The sequence below is a fragment of the Acinonyx jubatus genome, chromosome B2, assembly GCF_027475565.1.
Source record: "Acinonyx jubatus isolate Ajub_Pintada_27869175 chromosome B2, VMU_Ajub_asm_v1.0, whole genome shotgun sequence".
Classification (NCBI taxonomy): domain Eukaryota; kingdom Metazoa; phylum Chordata; class Mammalia; order Carnivora; family Felidae; genus Acinonyx; species Acinonyx jubatus.
This window is the reverse complement of record NC_069385.1, coordinates 126,547,751-126,568,381: the sequence shown is the minus strand read 5'-3', so window position 1 is coordinate 126,568,381 and position 20,631 is coordinate 126,547,751. Positions and strand designations below refer to the sequence as shown.

Genomic DNA, 20,631 nt, shown 5'->3' with positions numbered 1-20,631 from the left:
GGGAGAATTGGGGAGAAATAAAGAGAGTGGGGGTGGGAACCAAAGCTTCTTTGGAGAGGCCTTTTACAGCAATTCATTCTTGTCCAAACATCTGAGTGAAAAAGACTGTGCTGAGTTGGTCTGCACACTCCTACATCTTCCTTTGGTAGCCTCTTGGGCTGACATAAGGTTCGTAATCCCTTCTGTTTTATATGTGAGGAAATCAGCCTGTCTGTGCTAGGTGGGGAATCAAATATAAGAACCAAGTACTACATTGTGAGCTGGGCTCCCCTTGCCTCTCTGGTCAGTTCTCCAGAGCTTTCTGGAACACAGATATTATAGACAAATAAATTATGACTTATGTACCTTTAGCCTTTGGGAGATCTCTTTTTATGTGAATTCAGACATGCCCAAAAATGTAGGAAGGTCAAAAGCAGTCATGTTCTTGCCAGGATTCTTTGTTTAGACAAATCCATTATGAAAATTCAGAGTACCAAGAAAGTGTAATTAGAGGTTGATGGAACACTTATAAAAACTAATTCTGGTTATAGTTACTCGCTGACTGTGGAGACTACGGGGGTTAACATTTCATTATCTCCTACTGCATGCTACATGCTACAGGCACGGATCATTTCGTTTACAACTACTCTGCAGCCTGTCCTTATTTTACAGGTGAGGAAACCAAGGCACAGGGAGAGGGGATACAGAGAGGGAGATTCATTAGCCGGTAGTGGTTGAAGGCAGGGTTTGAGCTGAGGTCTCTTATCGCCATCCCATGTGCCTGACAGTAGGATCTTTCACTGTATTTTAATAAATGAATTCTATAAAAATTTGATTTAGATATACTCTGTAGCCTTGGAAACCCCTTTCAACTAAAAGCCAGTGGGTGCTCAACATCAGGGAGTGGGTCTCCAGGAAAGGTGCCCACAGGACTGTGACTCCTGAATCCCTTGTCCTCAGGTCCTGATTCTCGAGAGAGAATAAGGTGCAGCGATCCCAAGCCCTCAGAGCTCTTCAAGATTTACTGATTGTGGGATCTGAAAGACAGATTGTTCCCTCCGGAGGTAGCAAACATGATCTCAGGGGTAAGCCAGAGGCCTGACCCAGAGCTGAGTGGAAGGCTGAAAAGGGAATTAAGTCTGGCCAGTGAAATGACATACTCAAAGAAAAGGGATAGTTTGTGGCATGAGCAAATCAAACTTCCTGCTCCACAACCCCGGTCTCTGGTTGATGGCCATTTGAGGCTTTGGTATCAAGGCCAAGGATCAAACTTTTTGGCCATTCAAGGAGGGGAGGAGGGTATGTGCCTGTGCATGCACTTGTGCACATAGGAGGAACCTTTTAGGCTTACAGTACCAAAGTTTGCTGGTAGTAAAAGGAAAGTAAATGAAGACTAGCACATTCTATATCAAATATACATGTTACTCGCACACCTCAAATACTTTAAACCATACACAAGTGAAGCTTTTTACTATCTAAGCACTTTTTAATGTTTGGAGAGAAAAACTATAACCTCAAAACAACCATGATACGTTTCTCCAAGAAAAAGAAAAGTTTTAATCTTAATTTTAACACGTTTTGTGCTTATATGTTGTAGTATACATGGAATTTAGTTCAACTCCGCTTTATATTTTAAACTGTATTACTAGGGGAACCAAAGCCTGCCTGGCCTCTAGTAGGATCTTCAAAGGCAGGACTTTGCACCTTCTGCTAATGGGGCAGCCTTGATTGTACTGTGGAACCACCTGAGTGCCTTTACAAATCTCTGTGACCAGGCCCCTCCAAGCCAGCGGAATTAGAGACTCTGGGGGTGGGACTCAGGCATCAGCAGTGTTAAAACTCCCCAAGTGATTTCAGTATGCAACAAAGGTTGAGAACCAGTTTATATAACCCTGAACGGCTACCTCCAACCTGTCACCCTGCACAGAGTGCATGTTCTCCAGAAGGCAGAGTCTTTGATATTTGTATTACTGATCTCTGGATATCTCTAAATTAACCTTTGGCCCAGGGATAATTTTTATTCTCTTGTACTTTCATGGAGATTCAGACTTCAAGCTCTCTTACATATTAAACAATGAAACTCTCTCTTATTACAACTGAAAATCTCATGTGTTCCCATTAAGAAAGAGTGCATATCCTGATGAAGCTCTTTGGGCTGCTATTGCCAGACATTCTTTTTTTTTTTTTTCTTTTAATGCTTATTTTTGAGAGAGAAAGGGAAAAAGGGGAGGGGCAGAGAGAGAGTAGTGGGGAGACAGAGGATCTGAAGTAGACTCCATGCTGAAAGCAGACAGTCCAATGCAGGGCTCAGATTCACAAACTGAGATCGTGAGCTAAGCCTAAGTCTGACACTTAACCGACTGAGCCACCAGGCACCACACAAGACAATATTCTTAACAACCAAGTAGAATACCAAGGCTTGATGTCAAAAGAATGGCAGAGACATCTCAGGAACACAGCCCTCATCTCAGGGAGAAGTTATTTATTGTTCTTTGTGGGGGTATTTTTTAGTGCAACAGAGGGTTTACTACTCTTGTAAATTGTAGCTCATCCATCCTGCATTTCTGCTTGTCCCATAAACCTTGGCAATAAGAATATCTGCAGAGTCTTGGACCTTCACAGCAGGTACATTCCCAAGTCAGGTTCCAAGTGCAGGTGAAATTATTCAGGAAACCATGCATCTTCTCTCCTTTCAAGGAGGAATATATGGGAAGAAAAGAAGATTAATAGAGCTATGTGCCAAGAAAGATACTTGTAAAATTTGTTCAGCCTTTCAAGATCACTGATAGGAGTGTGCTTCCTGCTTTGGTCTATTTTGAAGCTGTCTGCAAGCCCTCAGCTGTGCTACTTGTCCTCAGCATCTACTCTCAGATAGATCACCATGGGGACAGCAAGGAGACCAGTGGAAGCATAACAGGGCAGTAGCTTTTGGGAACCAGCCTGGTGACAAATGCTAATGCACTGGGCCAAATGTTCTAGCACTCAAAGGAACTGGATATCAGGGCTTAAATTGGGGTGGGTTGGCCCTCCAGCGCACTGAATTTTTCTTAGGAAATTGTCTGGAAATTTCCTATCTTGATTTTTCTCAACTCCAGAACCAATCAAGATTCAGCCCATTGATGGAACTCTCTGATGAAATCTGGCAGTTCAATCTGTCCTTCTCTACTGAAGCCCAGTACTATGTTGATTTCATTAGATCGCATGTTCCTTAGCTCGCTAGAATATTCAGCTATGCCTTTATTGAGACATAATTCACATACCATAAAACTCAACCATTTAAACTATACGATCCAGTGGTTTTTGGTATATTGAGTTATGTGACGATCACCACAATCATTTTCAGAACGTTATCATCACCCCTTAAAGAAATTCCATACACATCATCAGTGACCCCATTTCTCCCCAACCCACTCTCCCCCAGCACTTGGAAACCACTAATCTGCTTTATATCTCTATGGATTTACCTATTCTAGACATTTACATAACTGGAATTTGTTTTTGTGACTGGCTTCTTTCATTTAGCATCATGTTTTCACATTTCATCCATTCATAGTATGTATTCTTTTTAATAGCATTGTATGATTGTACCACATTTTATCCATTCATCAATTGATGAACATTTGGGCTATTTCCACTTTTTTGCTATTATCAGCGATGCTGTATGAGCACTTGTGTGCAAAGTTTGGTGTAGACATACATTTTCATTTCTCTTGGGTATATACCTAGAAGTGGAATTGCTGGGTCATGTGGTAACTCTGTGTTTAATTTTCTGAGGAATCCCAGCCTGTTTTCCAAAGTAAGTGCTCCACTGCACATTACCATCAGCAGTGTATAAGGGTTAATTTTGCCACATTCTTGCAAACACTTGTGATTATCTGTCCTTTGCTTATAGCCATCCCAGTGGGTAAGAAGTGTATACCTTTTGTACATAAAACACTCAGATTGAGGTTGAAAAAATAATATTAACAAAGTTGCTCGTGGAACATTCAAGGGAAGGTTAAGATTGTGTTTAATTTTTATATATTTATTTTGTCCACACGAACCTTGGGCCAGTCTTTCTGTATATCTAAACCCTGCTTCTCTGTGAGAACCAGTTTAAGCCCCCATTGGTTTTACAGTTTGTATAAGAGTTGGGTATGGGTTGGCAGTGTGCATTGGGTAGCCAGGGGTTGATTCAGTTGATCTAAAGCTCTGGATGAGAATCCTGTCTTTCACCATCCCATGTGGCCCTCCCTGAGTTTGGTTTGAAGAGAATGAACTTCCCAGATGGACCAGGGTAATGTGCTTTGTCTTTCATAGTCCCTGAGAGTTCTTCCACACAGTAGGTGTTGGTTGATGTTTTTTTAACTCTACCATCTTCCTCACAGAAATTCAGTTGCTGTCTCAAAAGCATAGACCTCCATACTGCTAAGTCAGTCAATCTTTTTTATATCCTTATTCTTTATGTATCTAATAGTTTATTCCTTGAAACTTCTCTTTCATGCAAATTGGTGGCTTCAGTATAGTAGATATTTGCACTTGAGTGTTTTATCAGGACTTGAAACTGTCATGACCAAAACTTAATGACTTATCTTACCTTCCCCTTAAACTAATTTTCCTTTGCAAATTCCCAGTACTTCCATTGTCTTGGTAACCCAGGCTCAAATCCTTCCTCTTCTCTATACACAGAGAATGGAGCCCATGAGTGCTCATGTCATTCATTTAAAATAAATCTGAGACTCTCTTCAGGTCCTCTAAAATAGGGTACCTGGAATATTAGAGTATGTTCTGAGATACTACCCTAAAAGCTACCTTTTTCTTTAGCTTCTGGCTTGGTGTATGCTAACCATTTATATAATCTGGTCTAACCCACTCAGGCACTTGGCCCACCCTTTAGTTAAATCAACGTGTCGCATTCTTTGAATACTTTCCTTACCTAGCTTATCATGAATCACAAATAAACATTGTGGTTTTTTTCTGTAGGACTTTACTTGAGGTTCTGTTAGGTATTCCTGTTGACTAGATGCTCATCTGTTTGAAAAATCCCACCTTTAATGTGAAAGCACCCCTTGTTTCCTTGCAGCCTAATTTCCCTTGGCATTTATAGTGGTTGGATATGTATTGATGGGCATTACTCTCTAACTGCTGTGTCAAAGCACTTTGGGAAGCTCATCAATCTTGTGCTTTTTTTAATTGGCATCAATAATGTGTTTGCATTTATCAATATTTCCTAATTGCCAAGTTATAACAGTAGAACTTCTGCAATAAATCATGCCCACAGATATCTTCAGACATTAAGATTTAAAGTTTCTGTCAATATTTTGATGTATTATAAATTGTTTTTATGAGGATTTTTTTCCTATGAGAAAGGAAGAACTGTGTAGCAGGAGACAGAATTGAGTCAGTGTCACCATATAAAATTAAGTTAAAGGGCCAAATCATTCCAGTGAAAAGAGAAGAAAGCTGTTTCCCAAGCCAGTACAATACATTCCCATAAAGTTCAGCATTATTGTCCAAATGAATGTTAATGCGTCTCCCTGCAAGTGATGTGCTGTGCCAATCCTCTTCCTGGGAGAGGAATTTGAACATAAGGACAGTTAGCACTCATGCAAAGAAGAAACTCTTTGTCAACTCATTTTTCAGTAGCAGAAACTGAGGCTTCGTGAGCTAAGGTTATTTGCTGAGAGTCAAATAGTGGCTTTGCAAGGCCAGGACTCAAACCCAGGGCTCTCAGGGTCCACAGGTGGACTTTTTACCTTTCAGGGACAAACTTGACCAAACCCAAAGGAGAGGGAGACCCACAGGTTGTCAAAGAACTGAATCCACATCATCTCTTAGGCAATTGAAGACACTAGAATGTTTGGCTCAGAAAAAAATGAGTGAAAAGCTCAGGTGCTCTGTCCTGCTGTGCCTGAAGATCCTTCCCAAGGAGATGAGACACTGTCTTCTGTGCACGCAGACAGCAGAAGTGGGGCCAGCCCTCTGACCTGGTGAGAGGCAATGTTGTGGGGCAGTTACAGATGTGGACCCAGGAGTCACATGGGCCCCAGCAAATCCCAGCTCAGCCACTCACCCAGCCCCTGTCCTTGGACAAGTCAGTTGACCACTTTGTGTCCCACTTTCCTCAGCTAAGATAGGACTTCTGACAGTACTTACTTTTTAAGGTTGTCATGAGGACTCAGTAAGTGAATATGTGGAAAGTGCTTTTGATGGTGCTTGGCTCATAGTAAGTGTGGTATGTGCCACTGTTAGTGTTTTTACATTATAAAGCCAGAACTAGATGGGAGGAAGAGTTCTCTAAAAAAACCCTCACCATTTATAGATTCTGCAAATCTTTATGTTCTAGACACTGTTCTAGACACTGGGACACAGCAATAGATAAGACAGATTTAGTCCCTGCCCCTGTCCTCCTACTGCTTACAATCTGTATTAGGGAGAAAGGGAATTATTATGTGAATCAATAAAGCAGCCATTCAGCACTGGAATGAACCATCTCTGGCATTGTGACACCAGCCCTTTCACTGTTATCCCTAAAGATATCCAGGCTCAGGCTGCCTGAGGTCATTTTGAGAGGCGCTTGCCACTGTTGGATTTTATTAACATCTCTCTGCAAAGTAAGGTTAATTTAATGCAACCAGTGATTAAAACATCAATTCAGACATTGCTTTACTTTAAAACTGTCATCCTCTGGATCGTCAAGGTGAGGTGAGGGGATTATGCAGGACAATCCTGTGAGGTACAAGAAGAAAATATAGGACTTCTCATAATTTTTATCATTTTTTAAATGTATATTCTTGTATATATTTTATAATGTGCATAATTTCATAGCACAGGAGCACATGTAGATAACTTCCAAGTAAATATAAATACAATGTAAACACACATTAAAGTTGCATGGGTAAACATGTATTTTCCTTATTTCTGATGTGGTCATTTACGGATAATTTTCAACTATAAAGATAGTAGCTTTCTACATGAATGGAAAATTAAGACATACTTTCACCTCTACTGAAGAGTTTAAAAAAAACAATCATGATAATACTTGATGCTTTTATAGGAGTTAATGGTTTCATTGCTTTTAATCCTTTGAGGATTAGGATAGGACCTATCCATGAAATAGGTCTTACACCCACTTTGCAGATGAGGGAACAGAGCATTTTAGAGGTTATACCCAGAACTCTTGGCACCTCATCATTTTGCCAGGGAAGAGAAATTTTAAAATTAAGGACTATAAAGCTGATGCTCATTATTAGCAGTATACCAGGGGAGTACCTGTTAGCATGGGTCAAGATGAAACTGTCCAGTGTCCCGTGTTGCTAGAAGGACTGTGGCTATTTTTTACTGCTGCCATCTTCTGCTCTTACCCAAAAGGCAAAACCCTATCAAATACGTATCCTTCCACAAGATTTATTAGGAATGTGCAATGAAAAGGTCTTCAAGGAGCTTTCAGTGTACAAGAGGAGGTAACATTTATTTCCTAATCCCCAAATTGGTAGCTTGAAGTTGACTGTTATTTAAAGGCAAATGTCAGTTTGGGAGATAGTCTCTGTGTTTTCTCCTTCCTCATCCCCGTGTATCAGCAATCGGGATCCGTAGTTGTAGTCAACAGAAAACAACTCTGGCTAATTTCAGCACAAAGTAGATAGTTAAATATGTGTTGAATTAATGAACAGTGAATTTGTCTGTGTTCCATCCATTCATGGATACGGTTCTTAGGGGAAAGGGAACAGAGAGAGTTTAGAAGCTTGAAAAGGAAAGTTGGGAAGTATGTTCTAAATACGTAGAAACTAGTTTTCTGCCAACTATGGGTTGATAAAGATTTATGTAGATCTGTTGGCTTTCATCTAGTAAAATTATTGTATAGCATGAAAAACAGTGAATTGGAGTTCAGAGACCTATATTTTCCACTACTGAGCTGTGTGATCTTGAATAGGTTATATAACTTCTAGATCTTGGTACTTTCTACTCTGAAATGGATGACTGAATGATTTAGCCTGAGTCTTCTTGTGAACATTCTCTGCTGATAAAAATGTTGTATGTCTGTTCTGCCTAACACAGTAGCCACTACCCACACGTAGCTATTGATTCAGCACTTGAAATGTGGCTATTGTGACTAAGTAACTGAAGTTTCACTTTTAACTCATTTAAATTTAAATTTAAATTGCTGCTTGTAGCAAGTGGCTACCATATTGGACAGCACAGTTCTAGAGCATTCTATGATTTTCTGGATTCTGTAGGTTTATTTATGAGGTATAGGCTTGGAAGGTAGAAAAGATAAAAGTCAGAACTTCACATTGGTAAAGAATTGCACTCATGTTTTTTTTAACTTTTTTTTTTTTTTTTACTTATTTTGAGAGAAAACACATGCACACAGGGGAGGGGCAGAGAGAGAGAGAGAAAAAAAAAATCCCAAACAGACTTCCTGTTGTCAGCACAGAGCCCTATGCGGGGCTCAATCCCAGGAACCATGAAATCATGACCTGAGCCAAGATTAGGAGTCTGACACTTAACCAACTAAACCACCTAGGTGCCCCATGTTCGTATTTTAATACCTAATTATTTGTTGGGAGAGAAGAACATACTCTAGAAATTCACATAGAATAGTGTAAAAAGCACAAGATTTGGAGTTAAGGGATTTGAATTTGAACTCTGGCATCACTAATCATGAACTTACCAGCCCTATCTACCATACAAAGTTTATCATCAAATGAGATGATAAATGTGAAAACACTTTGTGAATATAAGATTACTTTATGAATGTTAGTTATCCCATTATTACATAGAATCAGTGATCCTACTAAATTACAGATATCTCATATCTTAGGGTTTTTTTTGTGTTCATTGGTTTTTGGTAAAGATCAAGGGTATGAGTGAAAACCACATCTAGTGCTTACTTCGCAACTTCTTATTGATCTGTTTATATTTTATTTCTTTTTCTTGTCTTATACCATTAACTATGACTTCCAGTATGATGGTGAAAAGAGTGGTGAGGGGGGCATCTTTGCCTTGTTCCTGATCTCACTGGGAAAGCTTCTAGTTTTTTACTGTTAAGTATGATGTTAGCGCTGGATTTCTTGTAGATATTCTTTATCAAGTTGAGGAAGTTCCCCTCTATTCCTACTTTACTGACAGTTTTTATCTTATTTCATAACTTTAGATTTATTATCTTAGCCCTTGTAACTAGTTTGTTTGTTTGTTGTTTCCTTCCTTAGAAGCATTCCTTTGGATCTGATTTATTACCCCTAAGTGACAGAACTACTACTTTTCAGGCCCTGAAGATAGGGTTTTGTGATGGTTAATTTGGCTGGGCCAAGGTGCCCAGATATTTGGTCAAACATTATTCTAGGCATTTCTGTAAAGATATTTTTTGGACAAGATTAACATTTAAGTGGGTGGACTTTGAGTAAAGCAGATTACTGTCTATGATTTGAGTGGCCCTCATCCAGTCACTCAAAGGTCTGAGTAGAACAAAAAGCTGATACCTCCCCACACCGTACCCTAACTGAGCAAGAAGGAGTTCTGCTAGCAGATGGCCTTTGGACTCCAATTGCAACTCTTCTCTGTGAGTCTCCAGTCTGGTGGACTGCCCCCTACTTGCTAAGCCTCCACAATCAGGTGAGCCAGTTCCTTAAAATAAATCCATCTATCTCTCTCTGTCTCTGTCTCTCTCTCTTTTTCTCTCTCCCTCCTCCCCCACCTCCCTCCCTCCCCGCTATGGATATACATGTACTATATACACATAGACATACACATAGACATAGACACACTCTGTTGGTTTTCATGCCCTGCCTAACATACTTTTAAACTATTAGATCATTTTTCTGTTAAAGCCCCTGAAATCAAACCTAAGCCATTAATTTCAATTATTGTTTTTGTTTAGATATAATTTGCAGGTACCTCAATGCTGTGTGTCCATTTTCCTAGTTTCCTTACTCTTGTCAAACAAACCATATATGCAGACTTTGATTAGTAGGCTCCTTTTAAGGGACCTATAATCCTATTTGACTTTCTAAGGACCTTTACCAATTGACTCCCAGTTTCAGCCTAGGGAGGTTGTCAGGTCTCAGGTCTTCTTTCCTTGTCTGCTTCTGTCTGTGTCAGCCATACACAGAGGTCTCTTGTTAGTTAGATTGTTAGATAATTAGAGAACAACTTCAATTTGCCATTTTTAACACATCTGACTAGCTGGGAAACTCTATTTCCCCCTCCACAGTTTCTCTTCTCTAAGATTCCCTGCTGCCTCTTTTTCAAAGACCAAAACGGGAAGAACAGAGATGCTACATACAGAATCTGTCCACTAACATTATCTTATCTCTTTCTGGCCATTTTTCTCTACTCTCTCTGTAAAAATTACCTGCTTTAGAAAGAGTCCAAGAGCCCTGCCCTTCCATCACATGTTTCTTCACTTGGAGCAGCTAATGACCTACAACTTCATAGTCTTCACAAATACTGCTTTTAATAAAGCTATCAAGACATTCCTTAAATGTATTTTTATGGGGAAATAATCACATGTAGTATATGGAGATGCTGAAATAGAGCTTATTGCTCAACAGGAGAAGGTGTACTGTCACTCCAGGTTCTTCTATAATACCAGCCCTTTCATTTTCTTGATCAAGGATCTTGCATGTTAGATTTTTGCCTATAGGACTCTATGCTTTTTATTATTATATCTACCAAACTACAAATGAGGATTAAGCTTTTATGCCCAAACACACTTTGGATACATTATGAGTATACCTTATTGTAAGTATAGCTTGTTGTGGGTTTGATGTCTTTTAACTCCACACCAATTGAGAAGAGTTGATGTGATCACAGAACAGAGGAGCAGTGCCCTTTCCACAGAAGCACATTCCCACTCAAGCCAGGACAAGCCCCTCACAAGCAGTGTGCTTTTCTCTAACAAGAGGAAACTGTGAAGCGCAGAGGTCTAATCGTCCCAACAGTATAATAATTATTAGGACCTCAAAACTTTTTTTTTAACGTTTGCCTTAACTTTTTTTCTAATAGATCCTCCCTACATGTCATATTTGGGAGAGTGTGAGGAGGAGTATTTTTTCAGAACATCTAGGATACATTCAGGGAGGTGAGGACAAAGTGTGCTTAGTCTGTACTTTTCTAATCCTGCTCACCTGGTGGGGATGTCATTGTATGACAGGGCCAGACACTGCTCTTGGGTCCCTCCTTCCTTGGTCACAGCAGTTCTCTCCACCCAACCCCCACCACCACACCCCCCACCCCTCATCATCTTCATTCAGAAGTGACACACGCTAAAAGTCATTCACAAGGTCCTATGGGGAGTATACTACTCAGCAAGGAAATGGACTGTGTCTCTGAAGAAGTGGGTTATAGACTCATTCATTGCCTTTTATAAATCTCAGGCTTTCATTAGCTCTGCATTTTGTTTTTGTTTTTTTTTTTTCATTTTTCTACATTTTATTTTATTTTTTTTTCAATATATGAAATTTATTGTCAAATTGGTTTCCATACAACACCCAGTGCTCATCCCAAAAGGTGCCCTCCTCAATACCCATCACCCACCCTCCCCTCCCTCCCACCCCCCATCAACCCTCAGTTTGTTCTCAGTTTTTAACAGTCTCCTATGCTTTGGCTCTCTCCCACTCTAACCTCTTTTTTTTTTTTTTCCTTCCCCTCCCCCATGGGTTTCTGTTAAGTTTCTCAGGATCCACATAAGAGTGAAACCATATGGTATCTGTGTTTCTCTGTATGGCTTATTTCACTTTAGCTCTGCATTTTGACTGGAAGTTATTTCTTAGCTTATTAATGGGGGGTGAGCATCAGTATTTTGTTGTAAGTTAAATTCTCATCTTCATTTTATTTTTTTTTTAATGTTCATTTATTTTTGAAGGAGAGAGAGACCAAGTGCAAGCTGGAGAGGGGCAGAGAGAGAGGGAGACACAGAATCTTTATGAAGCAGGGTCCAGGCTCTGAGCTGTCAGCACAGAGCCTGATACGGGGCTCATACTCACGAACCATGAGATCATGACCTGAGTTGAAGTCTGATGCTTAACCAACTGAGCCACCCAGGTGTCCCTCATCTTCATTTTATAATGCCTGTGATATTTACTGATAACATGTATATAGGTTTGCAGATTAAACTTGGAAGAGGCTTATGATTGACCCTTCCCAATGTGTGCTCTACTCCATACGCATTGCCCCAGTGCCTATGGTAGGAACCCAGGATAGTTATGGGCTGACTACTAAAACTAGCATCTCAGGCATGTTTCTTTGGAATGAAAAGTAGCATATTGTTCTCTATATTAGTTTTCTTCTTTAAAAAAAAATTACTATTTTACTTGGACTTAAACAGTTTATGTAAAAGAATGAATATTTTCCCCTTTACTGAATTCCACCAATGTTGGCATTTTTTTTTTTTTGCCACATTTGCTTTATCTCCTATTTGCCTTTCTTTTTTTCTTTCTTCATTGAACTGTTTGAAAATAGGTTGCAGGCATAATACTACCTCTATATACTTCAATATATATCTTCTTAGAACAAGGACATTCTTCTGCATTATCACAGTACTGTTTTCACACCTCAAAATTGAGCATCAATTCATACCTCAAATATATAGCCCATTTTCAAATTTTTCCAATTGTTCTATAATACCTTTTTTTAACTTTTTTGTCCTAATCTGGAATCCATTTGAGGATCAAGCATTGCATTTTGTATTCATGTTTCTTAAAGCTCCTTTAACAGAGAAGAGTTCCTCTTTCTTTTTTTGGCAAATTTCATGATATTGACATAGTCTAGAATGTTCCCTAATATGAAAGTGTGAGATTCTTTCTCCATTATTACACTCAGAATAATCACTTTGGCAGGAACACTCCTTTAGTACCATGATATTCTCCCTTTGCATCATGTCAGGAGGCCCCTAATGCTGGTTGTACCATTCAGTATTCGGTGCTCATCATGAAAAGTGTGCTCTTAATCCCATTACCTATTTCACCCTCCCCCCACCCACATCCCCTCTGGTAACTTTCAGTTTGTTCTCTATAGTTAGGAGTTTGTGGGGTTTTTTGTCTTCTTTTTTTTTCCTTTGTTTTGTTCCTTAAATTCCACATGAGTGAAATCATATGGTACTTGTCTTTTTCTAATTTATTTCACTTGGCATTATACTCTAGATCCATCCATGTTGTTGGAAATGGCAAGATTTCATTCTTTTATGGCTGAATAATATTCCATTGCATAAATATGCCACATCTTCTTTATCCATTCATCTATCGATGGACACTTGAGCTGCTTGCATAATTTGACCATTGTAAATAATGCTACATATATCCTTTCAAAGTAGTGTTTTCGTATTCTTTGGGTAAATACCCACTAGTGCACTCACTAGATCATAGGGTAGTTCTATTTTTAATTTTTTGAAGAACCCCCCCCCCATATTGTTTTCTACAGGGGCTGCACCAGTTTATATTCCTAACAGCAGTGCATGAGGGTTCCTTTTCTCAACATCCTCACCATTCATTTGTTGTTTTTTGCATTGTTGATTTTAGCCATTCTGACAGGTGTGAGGTGAATACCTCATTGTAGTTTTGATTTGCATTGCCCTAATGAGTGATGTTGAGCATCTTTTCATGTATCTGTTGGCAATCTGTATGTCTTCTTTGGAGAAATGTCTGTTCATGTCTTCTGCCCATTTTTAATTGGATTATTTGTTACTTGGTTGCTGAGTCATATAAAGAATTTATATATTTTGGATACTAAACCTTTACCAGATAGGTCATTTGCAAATGTCTTCTCCCATTCAGTAAGTTGTCTTCTGGTTTCATTGATTGCTTCCTCTGCTGTGCAGAAGCTTTTTGTTTTGAAATAGCTCCAATAATTTATTTTTGTTTTTGTTTCCCTTCACTCAGGAGACATATCTAGAAAGATGTTGCTATAGCCAATGTCAGAGAAATTGCTGCCTGTGTTCTTTTCTAGGATTTTTATGGTTTCAGGTCTCACATTTAGATCCTTAATCCATTTTCAGTTTATTTTTGTGTGTGGATAAGAAAGTGGTCCAGTTTCATACTTTTCTTGTAGTTGGCCAGTTTTCCCAGCACCTTTTTTTTGAAGAGACTCTCTTTTTCCCATTACATATTCCTGCAAGATTAATTGATCATATAATCATGGGTTTATTTCTGGGCTTTCTGTTCCATTTCATTGATCTGTATGTCTCTTTTTGTGCCAGTACAATACTGTTTTGATTACAACAGCTTTGTAATATAATTTGAAATCTGGAATTGTGATACTTCCAGCTTTGCCTTTCTTTTTTCCAGATTACTTTGGCTATTCGGGGACTTTTGTGGTTCATTACAAATTTTAGAACTGTTCTAGTTCTGTGAAAAATGCTGTTACTATTTTGATAGGGATTGCATTAAATCTGTAGATTGCTTTGGGTAGTATGAACATTTTAACAATATTGTTCTTCCAGTCCTTGAGCATGGAATATCTTCCCATTTGTTTCATCTTTAATTTCTTTCATCTGTGGTTTATAGTTTTCAGAGTATAGGTCTTTCACCTCCTTGGTGAAGTTTATTCCTATGTATTTTATTTTCTTTGGTGTGATTATAAATGGGATTAATTTATCTTTCTGCTGCTTCATTATTAGTGTACATAAATGCAATGGATTTCTGTATGTTCATTTTGTGTCCTGCAACCTTTATCAGTTCTAGTAGTTTTTTGTTGGAGTCATTGGGGGTTTCCTATATATAGTATCATGTCTCGGTAAATAGTGAAAGTTTTACTTCTTACTTACCAGTTTGGATGCCTTTTATTCCTTTTCTTGTCTGATTGCTGTGGCTAGGACTTCCAATACTATATTGAATAAAATTGATAAGAGTTGACATTCTTGTCTTGCTCTTAACCCTAGGGAAAAGCTGTCAGTTTTCAACATTGAATATATTAGCTATGAGTTTTTCGTATATGGCCTTTAATATGTTGAAGTATATTCCCTCTAAAACGTACTTTGTTGAACATTTTTATCAAGAACGAATGTTGTACTTTGTCAAATGCTTTTTCTGCATCTCTTGAAATGATCATACAGTTTTTGTTCCTTGTTGATGGGACATATCACATTGATTGATTTGCAAATACTGAGCCATCCTTGCATCCCAGGAGTAAGCCCCAGTTGATTGTGGTAAATGGTTTTTTTAATGTATTGTTGATTCCGTTTGCTAATATTTTGTTGAGAATATTTATATCTATGGTTATCAGAGATATTGGCCTGTAGTTCTCTTTTTTTTGTAGTGTCTTTATCTGGCTTTGGTATGGGGGTAATATTGGCCTCAGAATTAATTTAGAAGTTTTCCTTCCTCTTCTATTTCTTGAAATAATTTGAGAAGAATAAGTATGGACTATTCTTTAAATGTTTGGTAGAATTCGGGGCACCTGGATGGCTCAGTCGGTTAAGCATCTGACTTCAGCTCAGATCATGATCTCACAGTCTGTGAGTTTGAGCCCTGCATCAGGCTCTGTGCTGACAGCTCAGAGCCTGGAGCCTGCTTCGGATTCTGTGTCTCCCTCTCTCTCTGCCCCTCCCCTGTTCATGCTCTGTCTCTCTCTATCTTAAAAATAAATGAAAACATTAAAAAAAAATTTTTTAATAAAAAAAGTAAAAAATAAAAATGTTTGGTAGAATTCACCTGTGAAGTCATCTGGTCCTGGGTTTTTGTTTGTTGGGAGTTTTTTTTATTACTGATTCAATTTTCCTGCTGATAATCAGTCTGTTCAAATTTTCTATTTCTTCCTGCTTCAGTTTTGGTAGGTAATATACTTCTGGGAAATTATCCATTTCTTCTAGGTTGTCTAAATTATTGGCATATAATTTTTCATAATATTCTTACAATCCTTTGTATTTCTGTGATGCCAGTTGTTATTTCTACTCCTTCATTTCTGTTTTTGAGTCCCCTCTCTTTTTTGTGTGTTTTCTTTTTATTTTTGTTTTTTGGTGAGTCTGGCTAAACATTTATCAATTTTGTTGATCTCTTCAAAGCCAGCTCCTGGTTTTATTGATCTGTTCCATTGTTTTTTCAGTTTTCTATTTCATTTATCTCTAATCTTTATTATTTCCTTCGTTCTACTGGTTTGGGGTTTTGTTTATTCTTTTTGTAGCTCATGTAGGTGTAAGATTAGGTTGTTTTATTTGATATTTTTCTTGCTTCTTGAGGTAGAACTATATTGCTATAAACTTCCCTCTTAGAACATTTTTTGCTTCATCCCAAAGATTTTGGACCATTGTGTTTTCATTGATATTTGTCTCCATGTTCTGTTTTGTTTTTCTAAGTACATTTCATGCCCAGCATGGAGTCCAGCACCAGGCTTGAACTCATGACCCTTAGATCAAGACTTGAGCTAAGATCAAGAGTCAGACACCTAACCAATTGAGCCACCCAGGCACCCGTGTCTCCATGTATTTTCTGATTTCCTCTTTGATTTCTTTTTTGGCCCATTCATTTTTTAGTAACGTGTCATTAATCTCCATTTATTTGCGGTTTTTGCAGGTTTTTTCTTGTAATTGATTTCTAGTTTTTATAGCATTGTGGTCAGAAAGGATACATAGTATGACTTCAGTCTTTTTGAATTTGTTGAGACTAGTTTTGTGGCCTAATATGTGATCTATTCTGGAGAATGTTCCAAATGCACTTGAAAAGAATGTGTATTCTGCTGTTCTAGGATGGAATGTTCTGAATATATCTGTTAAATTCATCTGGTCCAGGGTGTCATTCAAAGCCACTATTTTTTTGTTGATTTTCTGTTTAGATAATGTGTCCCTTTTGATGTAAGTGGGTGTTAAGTACCCTACTATTCTTGCATTACTATTGATTGCTTCCTTTATGGTTGTTATTAACTGCTTTATACATTTGGGTATTCCCATGTTGCTGCATAAATATTTGCAATTGTTATATTTTCTTGTTGTATTGTCCCCATTATTATCATATAGTGTTCTTGTCTCTTGTTACAGTCTTTGTTTCAGAGTCCATTTGTCTGATATAAGTATTGCTACCTCGACTTTCTTTCATATCCATTTGCATGATAGATGTTTCTCCATCCCCTTTTTAGTCTGCATATGTCTTTAGGTGTGAAATGAGTCTCTTGTGGGCAGCATACAGATGGGTCTTGTTTTCTTGGGATTTTTTTAATTGGTTTGTGTTTGTTTTTGTGGATCTTCTCTGTTCCTTTCTTCCCTTGCTCTCCCCATAAGTTCGCTTTTTTTAAGTGATCTACCTGGATTCCTTTCTCTTTATATTTTGCATATCTATGACCATTTGTGGTTACCATTAGGTTTGCATATAACATCTTTCGCATATAGCTAGCACTCTCTGTTTAGTTGTTGGTCACTTAAGTTTGACCTCATTCTTTACTCCTCTCCCCTCCACATTTTAGATTTATAGTGTCATACTCTACATCCTTTTATTTTGTGAGTCCATTGACCGATTTTTATAGCTATATTTATTTTCTCACTGCTTTTGTGATTCCTACTTTCTTACTCTTACTTAACGATCTTTTCTTTCCACTCAAAGAATCTCCTTTAACATTTCTTGTAGGGCTGACTTAGTGGTCATGAATTCCTTTAACTTTTGTTTGTTCAGGAAACTCTTTTACTTTTCTTCTATTCTGAATGATAGACTTGCAGGATAGAGTTTTCTTGGCTGCAGAAGTTTTCCTTTCAGCACTTTCAATATATCATGCCACTCCCTTCTGGCCTGCAAAGTTTCTGCTGAAAAATCAGCTGATAGCATTATAGAGTTTTCCTTATATATAACTATTATATTTTCTCTTGCTACTTTTAAAATTTCTATTACTACTTTTTGCCATTTTAATTACTATGTGTCTTGGTGTGAATCTGCTTGGCTTGATTTTCTTGGGAGATACCTGTGCCTCTTGGATATGGATTTCTATTCCTTCTCCAGATTCAAAAAGTTTTCAGCTATTATTTATTCAAATAAATTTTCTGCCCCCTTGTCTCTCTCTTCTCCTTCTGGGATCCCTGTAATGTGTATATTATTATACTTGATGATGTCGCTGCGTTCCCTAAATCTATTCTCATTTTTTACAATTTTTTTCTCTCACCTGCTCATCTTGATTACTTTTCATTACTTTGTCCTCCAGGTCACTGAGTCGTTCTCCTTCCTCTAGTCTACTATTTATTCCATCTAGTATATTTTTAATTTCATTTATTGTGTTCATCTCTGATTGGTTCTTTTTTATCTCTTTGTTAAGCGTCTCACTAATGTTCTCCACTCTTTTCTCAAGTCCAGTGAGTCTTTATGATCATCACTTTAAATTCCCTACCAGGCATATGACTTATCTCTGTTTTGCTTAGGTCTCTCACCATGATTCTGTTCTGTTCTTTCATTTGGCACATATTCTTCTGTCCCCTTATTTTGTCTGTCTCTGTTTCTGTGTTAGGAAATTCAGCTACATCTCTTGCTCTTGATAGTAGTAACCTGATGGAGAAGAGATCCTGTGGTGCCCTGCACTGAAGTGTCCTCTCTTCACCGGAACTTGGCATTTTATGGGTGCCTCATGTGTGTGTTTTGTGCACCCTGCTGTTTTGGCTGTGCTTTTTCCTTCAGTCCAGTCATCTTCAGTGGTTATCTTTACCTGTTGTGGGCTTGTTTGGTTCCATTGGTATTAGTGGGCCAGTCTGGGGCTGTCTTGGGCTTGAGTTGAGTCAGACCAGGCATGTGCAAAATGTTGTAGCACTGAACTGCAGGGGGCTTTCCCTGTGTTGTCCCCTGAGAAACTTTCATTCATGGGTGGGCCTACAGTCAGAATAGTGTCTGCCTGCACCCCACCCCTGGGGCCACAGTCTGACAGGTGTGTGTAGTTCTCTTTCCCTCTCTCAGGGGCAGGAGTGTCTTTGGACAGCCCCTGTTGGGGCTGCATGCATACTGCCAGGTATGTGGCACCACATTGGATGGGCTCTGGCCAAGAGCTATTGGAGGGAGTGGACCTGCAACATGCGTAGGCTGGGTGAGCAGTGTGTGCAAGGTTTGCGCACAGGTCCACTGGAGGAGCAGACCTGCAGCGCAGGGACTGAGGCAAGCCTGGCTGGAGGGAATAGATCCACTAAAGTACAGTGGTGGGGGGAGAAGCAGTGTTAGCAGGTTAGGTACCTGGTTCCTGCAGGTGCCTGTGTTTTTTTGCTGTGGAGCAGGGGAGGGAAATGGCACCTGCTAGTTCCTTTGTTCCCAGAGGAGTCCCCCAAGGATCTCTTTCCCTCCAGGACAGCTCTCCCTTCAATAAGCCTCAGTCAGTTTTCAAACTGCTGCTTCTATACAGTATCTCTGTGGGCTTTTTGTTGTGCTGTCTCTTTAAGGGCAGGGATTCATTTCCCTTCCCAGCTGTCCCAGAGCTGAGCCAGCTGATTTTTAAAATTGAATGTTTTTAAGTTTCCACTGGTTGTAAGAACTTGTGATATTCAGCCCCTCTGGTTTTCAAAGCCAAATGTTATAGGGATTCACCTTCCCAGTGTGGGGGTCTGTTTCTCTCCCCTCTTTGCACCCTGGAGTCCCTTTCTCCCACAGAGAGCCCAACAGGTGCATTTAGCTCCCCACCGCATCTCTGCTCTACCTACCCTCTTCAACCTCTTCTCTACATTTAGTTGTGGAGTTTTCTCTGCCAGTCTTCAGGTCATCTTCTGGGTTATTTACGCTGATGTGTTATCTAGTTGTATCCCTGGGAGGAGGTGAGCTTAGGGCCCTCCTACTCCACCATCTTCCCAACGGTCTGGTATCGAGGCTGGTTTTAAACACAATGCCTTATATGTGATAAAAGCTCTTTACCCTTTCCCCAGAAATATGTACACATATACATACACAGACAAAGTATTGCATAAGCTATCTGGTTTTCTTGAAGCTATGGGCTCAGGTTCAGAAACCAGTTTGCAAAATTAAGGTATGAAATTATCCAAGACCACATTCTCCCAGAAGCTCTCTCAGGCCTATTCTGATTACACCATTTCGTGATTCTAGACACTGGCTTTAATTCTGATAAGTAGTTGTGAGACTGTTAGGAGCTTTTCCATTATTTGCTGATAAAAAATATGTATGATCACATCTCAGATTCTCACTTCTCAAGAGTAAAGTTGGGGTATTTTATATTCATAATTAGTTCCTGCAGCTTCTCTTGTAATCCCCCTTACACGGTGAACACTTAACCTCTCATAATCAATAACTCACATTTGTTCTCCGTAGCTAAAACACTAGTAACTCTAGTTATGCCAGTTTGGGGAATGGCACTTGGGTTTGAATTTCCCTGATCAGTTACATCAATTCAGTTGTTGTAACTTAATGTATTAACACTACGGAAGACTAATTCGAGAACCTAGACTGACCAGTCCACAGCTCTGATATATCTTTTCCACTTAAAATCTTAGAATATACCATGGTAAAAGACCCTCGATTTTGACCTTTGGGACTCTAAACCAGGAACATCCCACAGTGGGAATTGCAGTCTGGGTATGTTTTCATCTTTCTTTCAGTTAGGATGGGACACGCCAGTGAATTCTCAGCAACCTTTACTGGGGAAAAGATTGGGATTTTGAGGTCACTTACATCAATAGCTGTCCTTCCACATCACCATAAAAAACACAGTAATTTTAACTTACACTGTCTGCTTCTTTCCCTCTAAGTACTCATTTTTGGGCAGCTGAGATATGGCACA

At 39.0% G+C, this 20,631-nt stretch overlaps 1 protein-coding gene across 6 annotated transcripts in view; it reads left to right on the top strand.

The window, feature by feature from the left end:
- Positions 1-20,631, top strand: part of LYRM4 (LYR motif containing 4) — a 171,067-nt gene that overhangs the window by 62,948 nt on the left and 87,488 nt on the right. Inside the window, exon 3 of one of the 6 annotated variants that reach the window (XM_053223120.1) lies at positions 4,347-16,924. The exons of the other annotated variants lie outside the window; for them this stretch is intronic. Within the exon in view, the coding sequence (XP_053079095.1) occupies positions 4,347-4,484 (138 nt within the window). The 3' untranslated portion in view covers positions 4,485-16,924. Of the gene's footprint in view, positions 1-4,346; positions 16,925-20,631 lie in introns of those variants that run through there. 6 annotated transcript variants of the gene reach the window in all.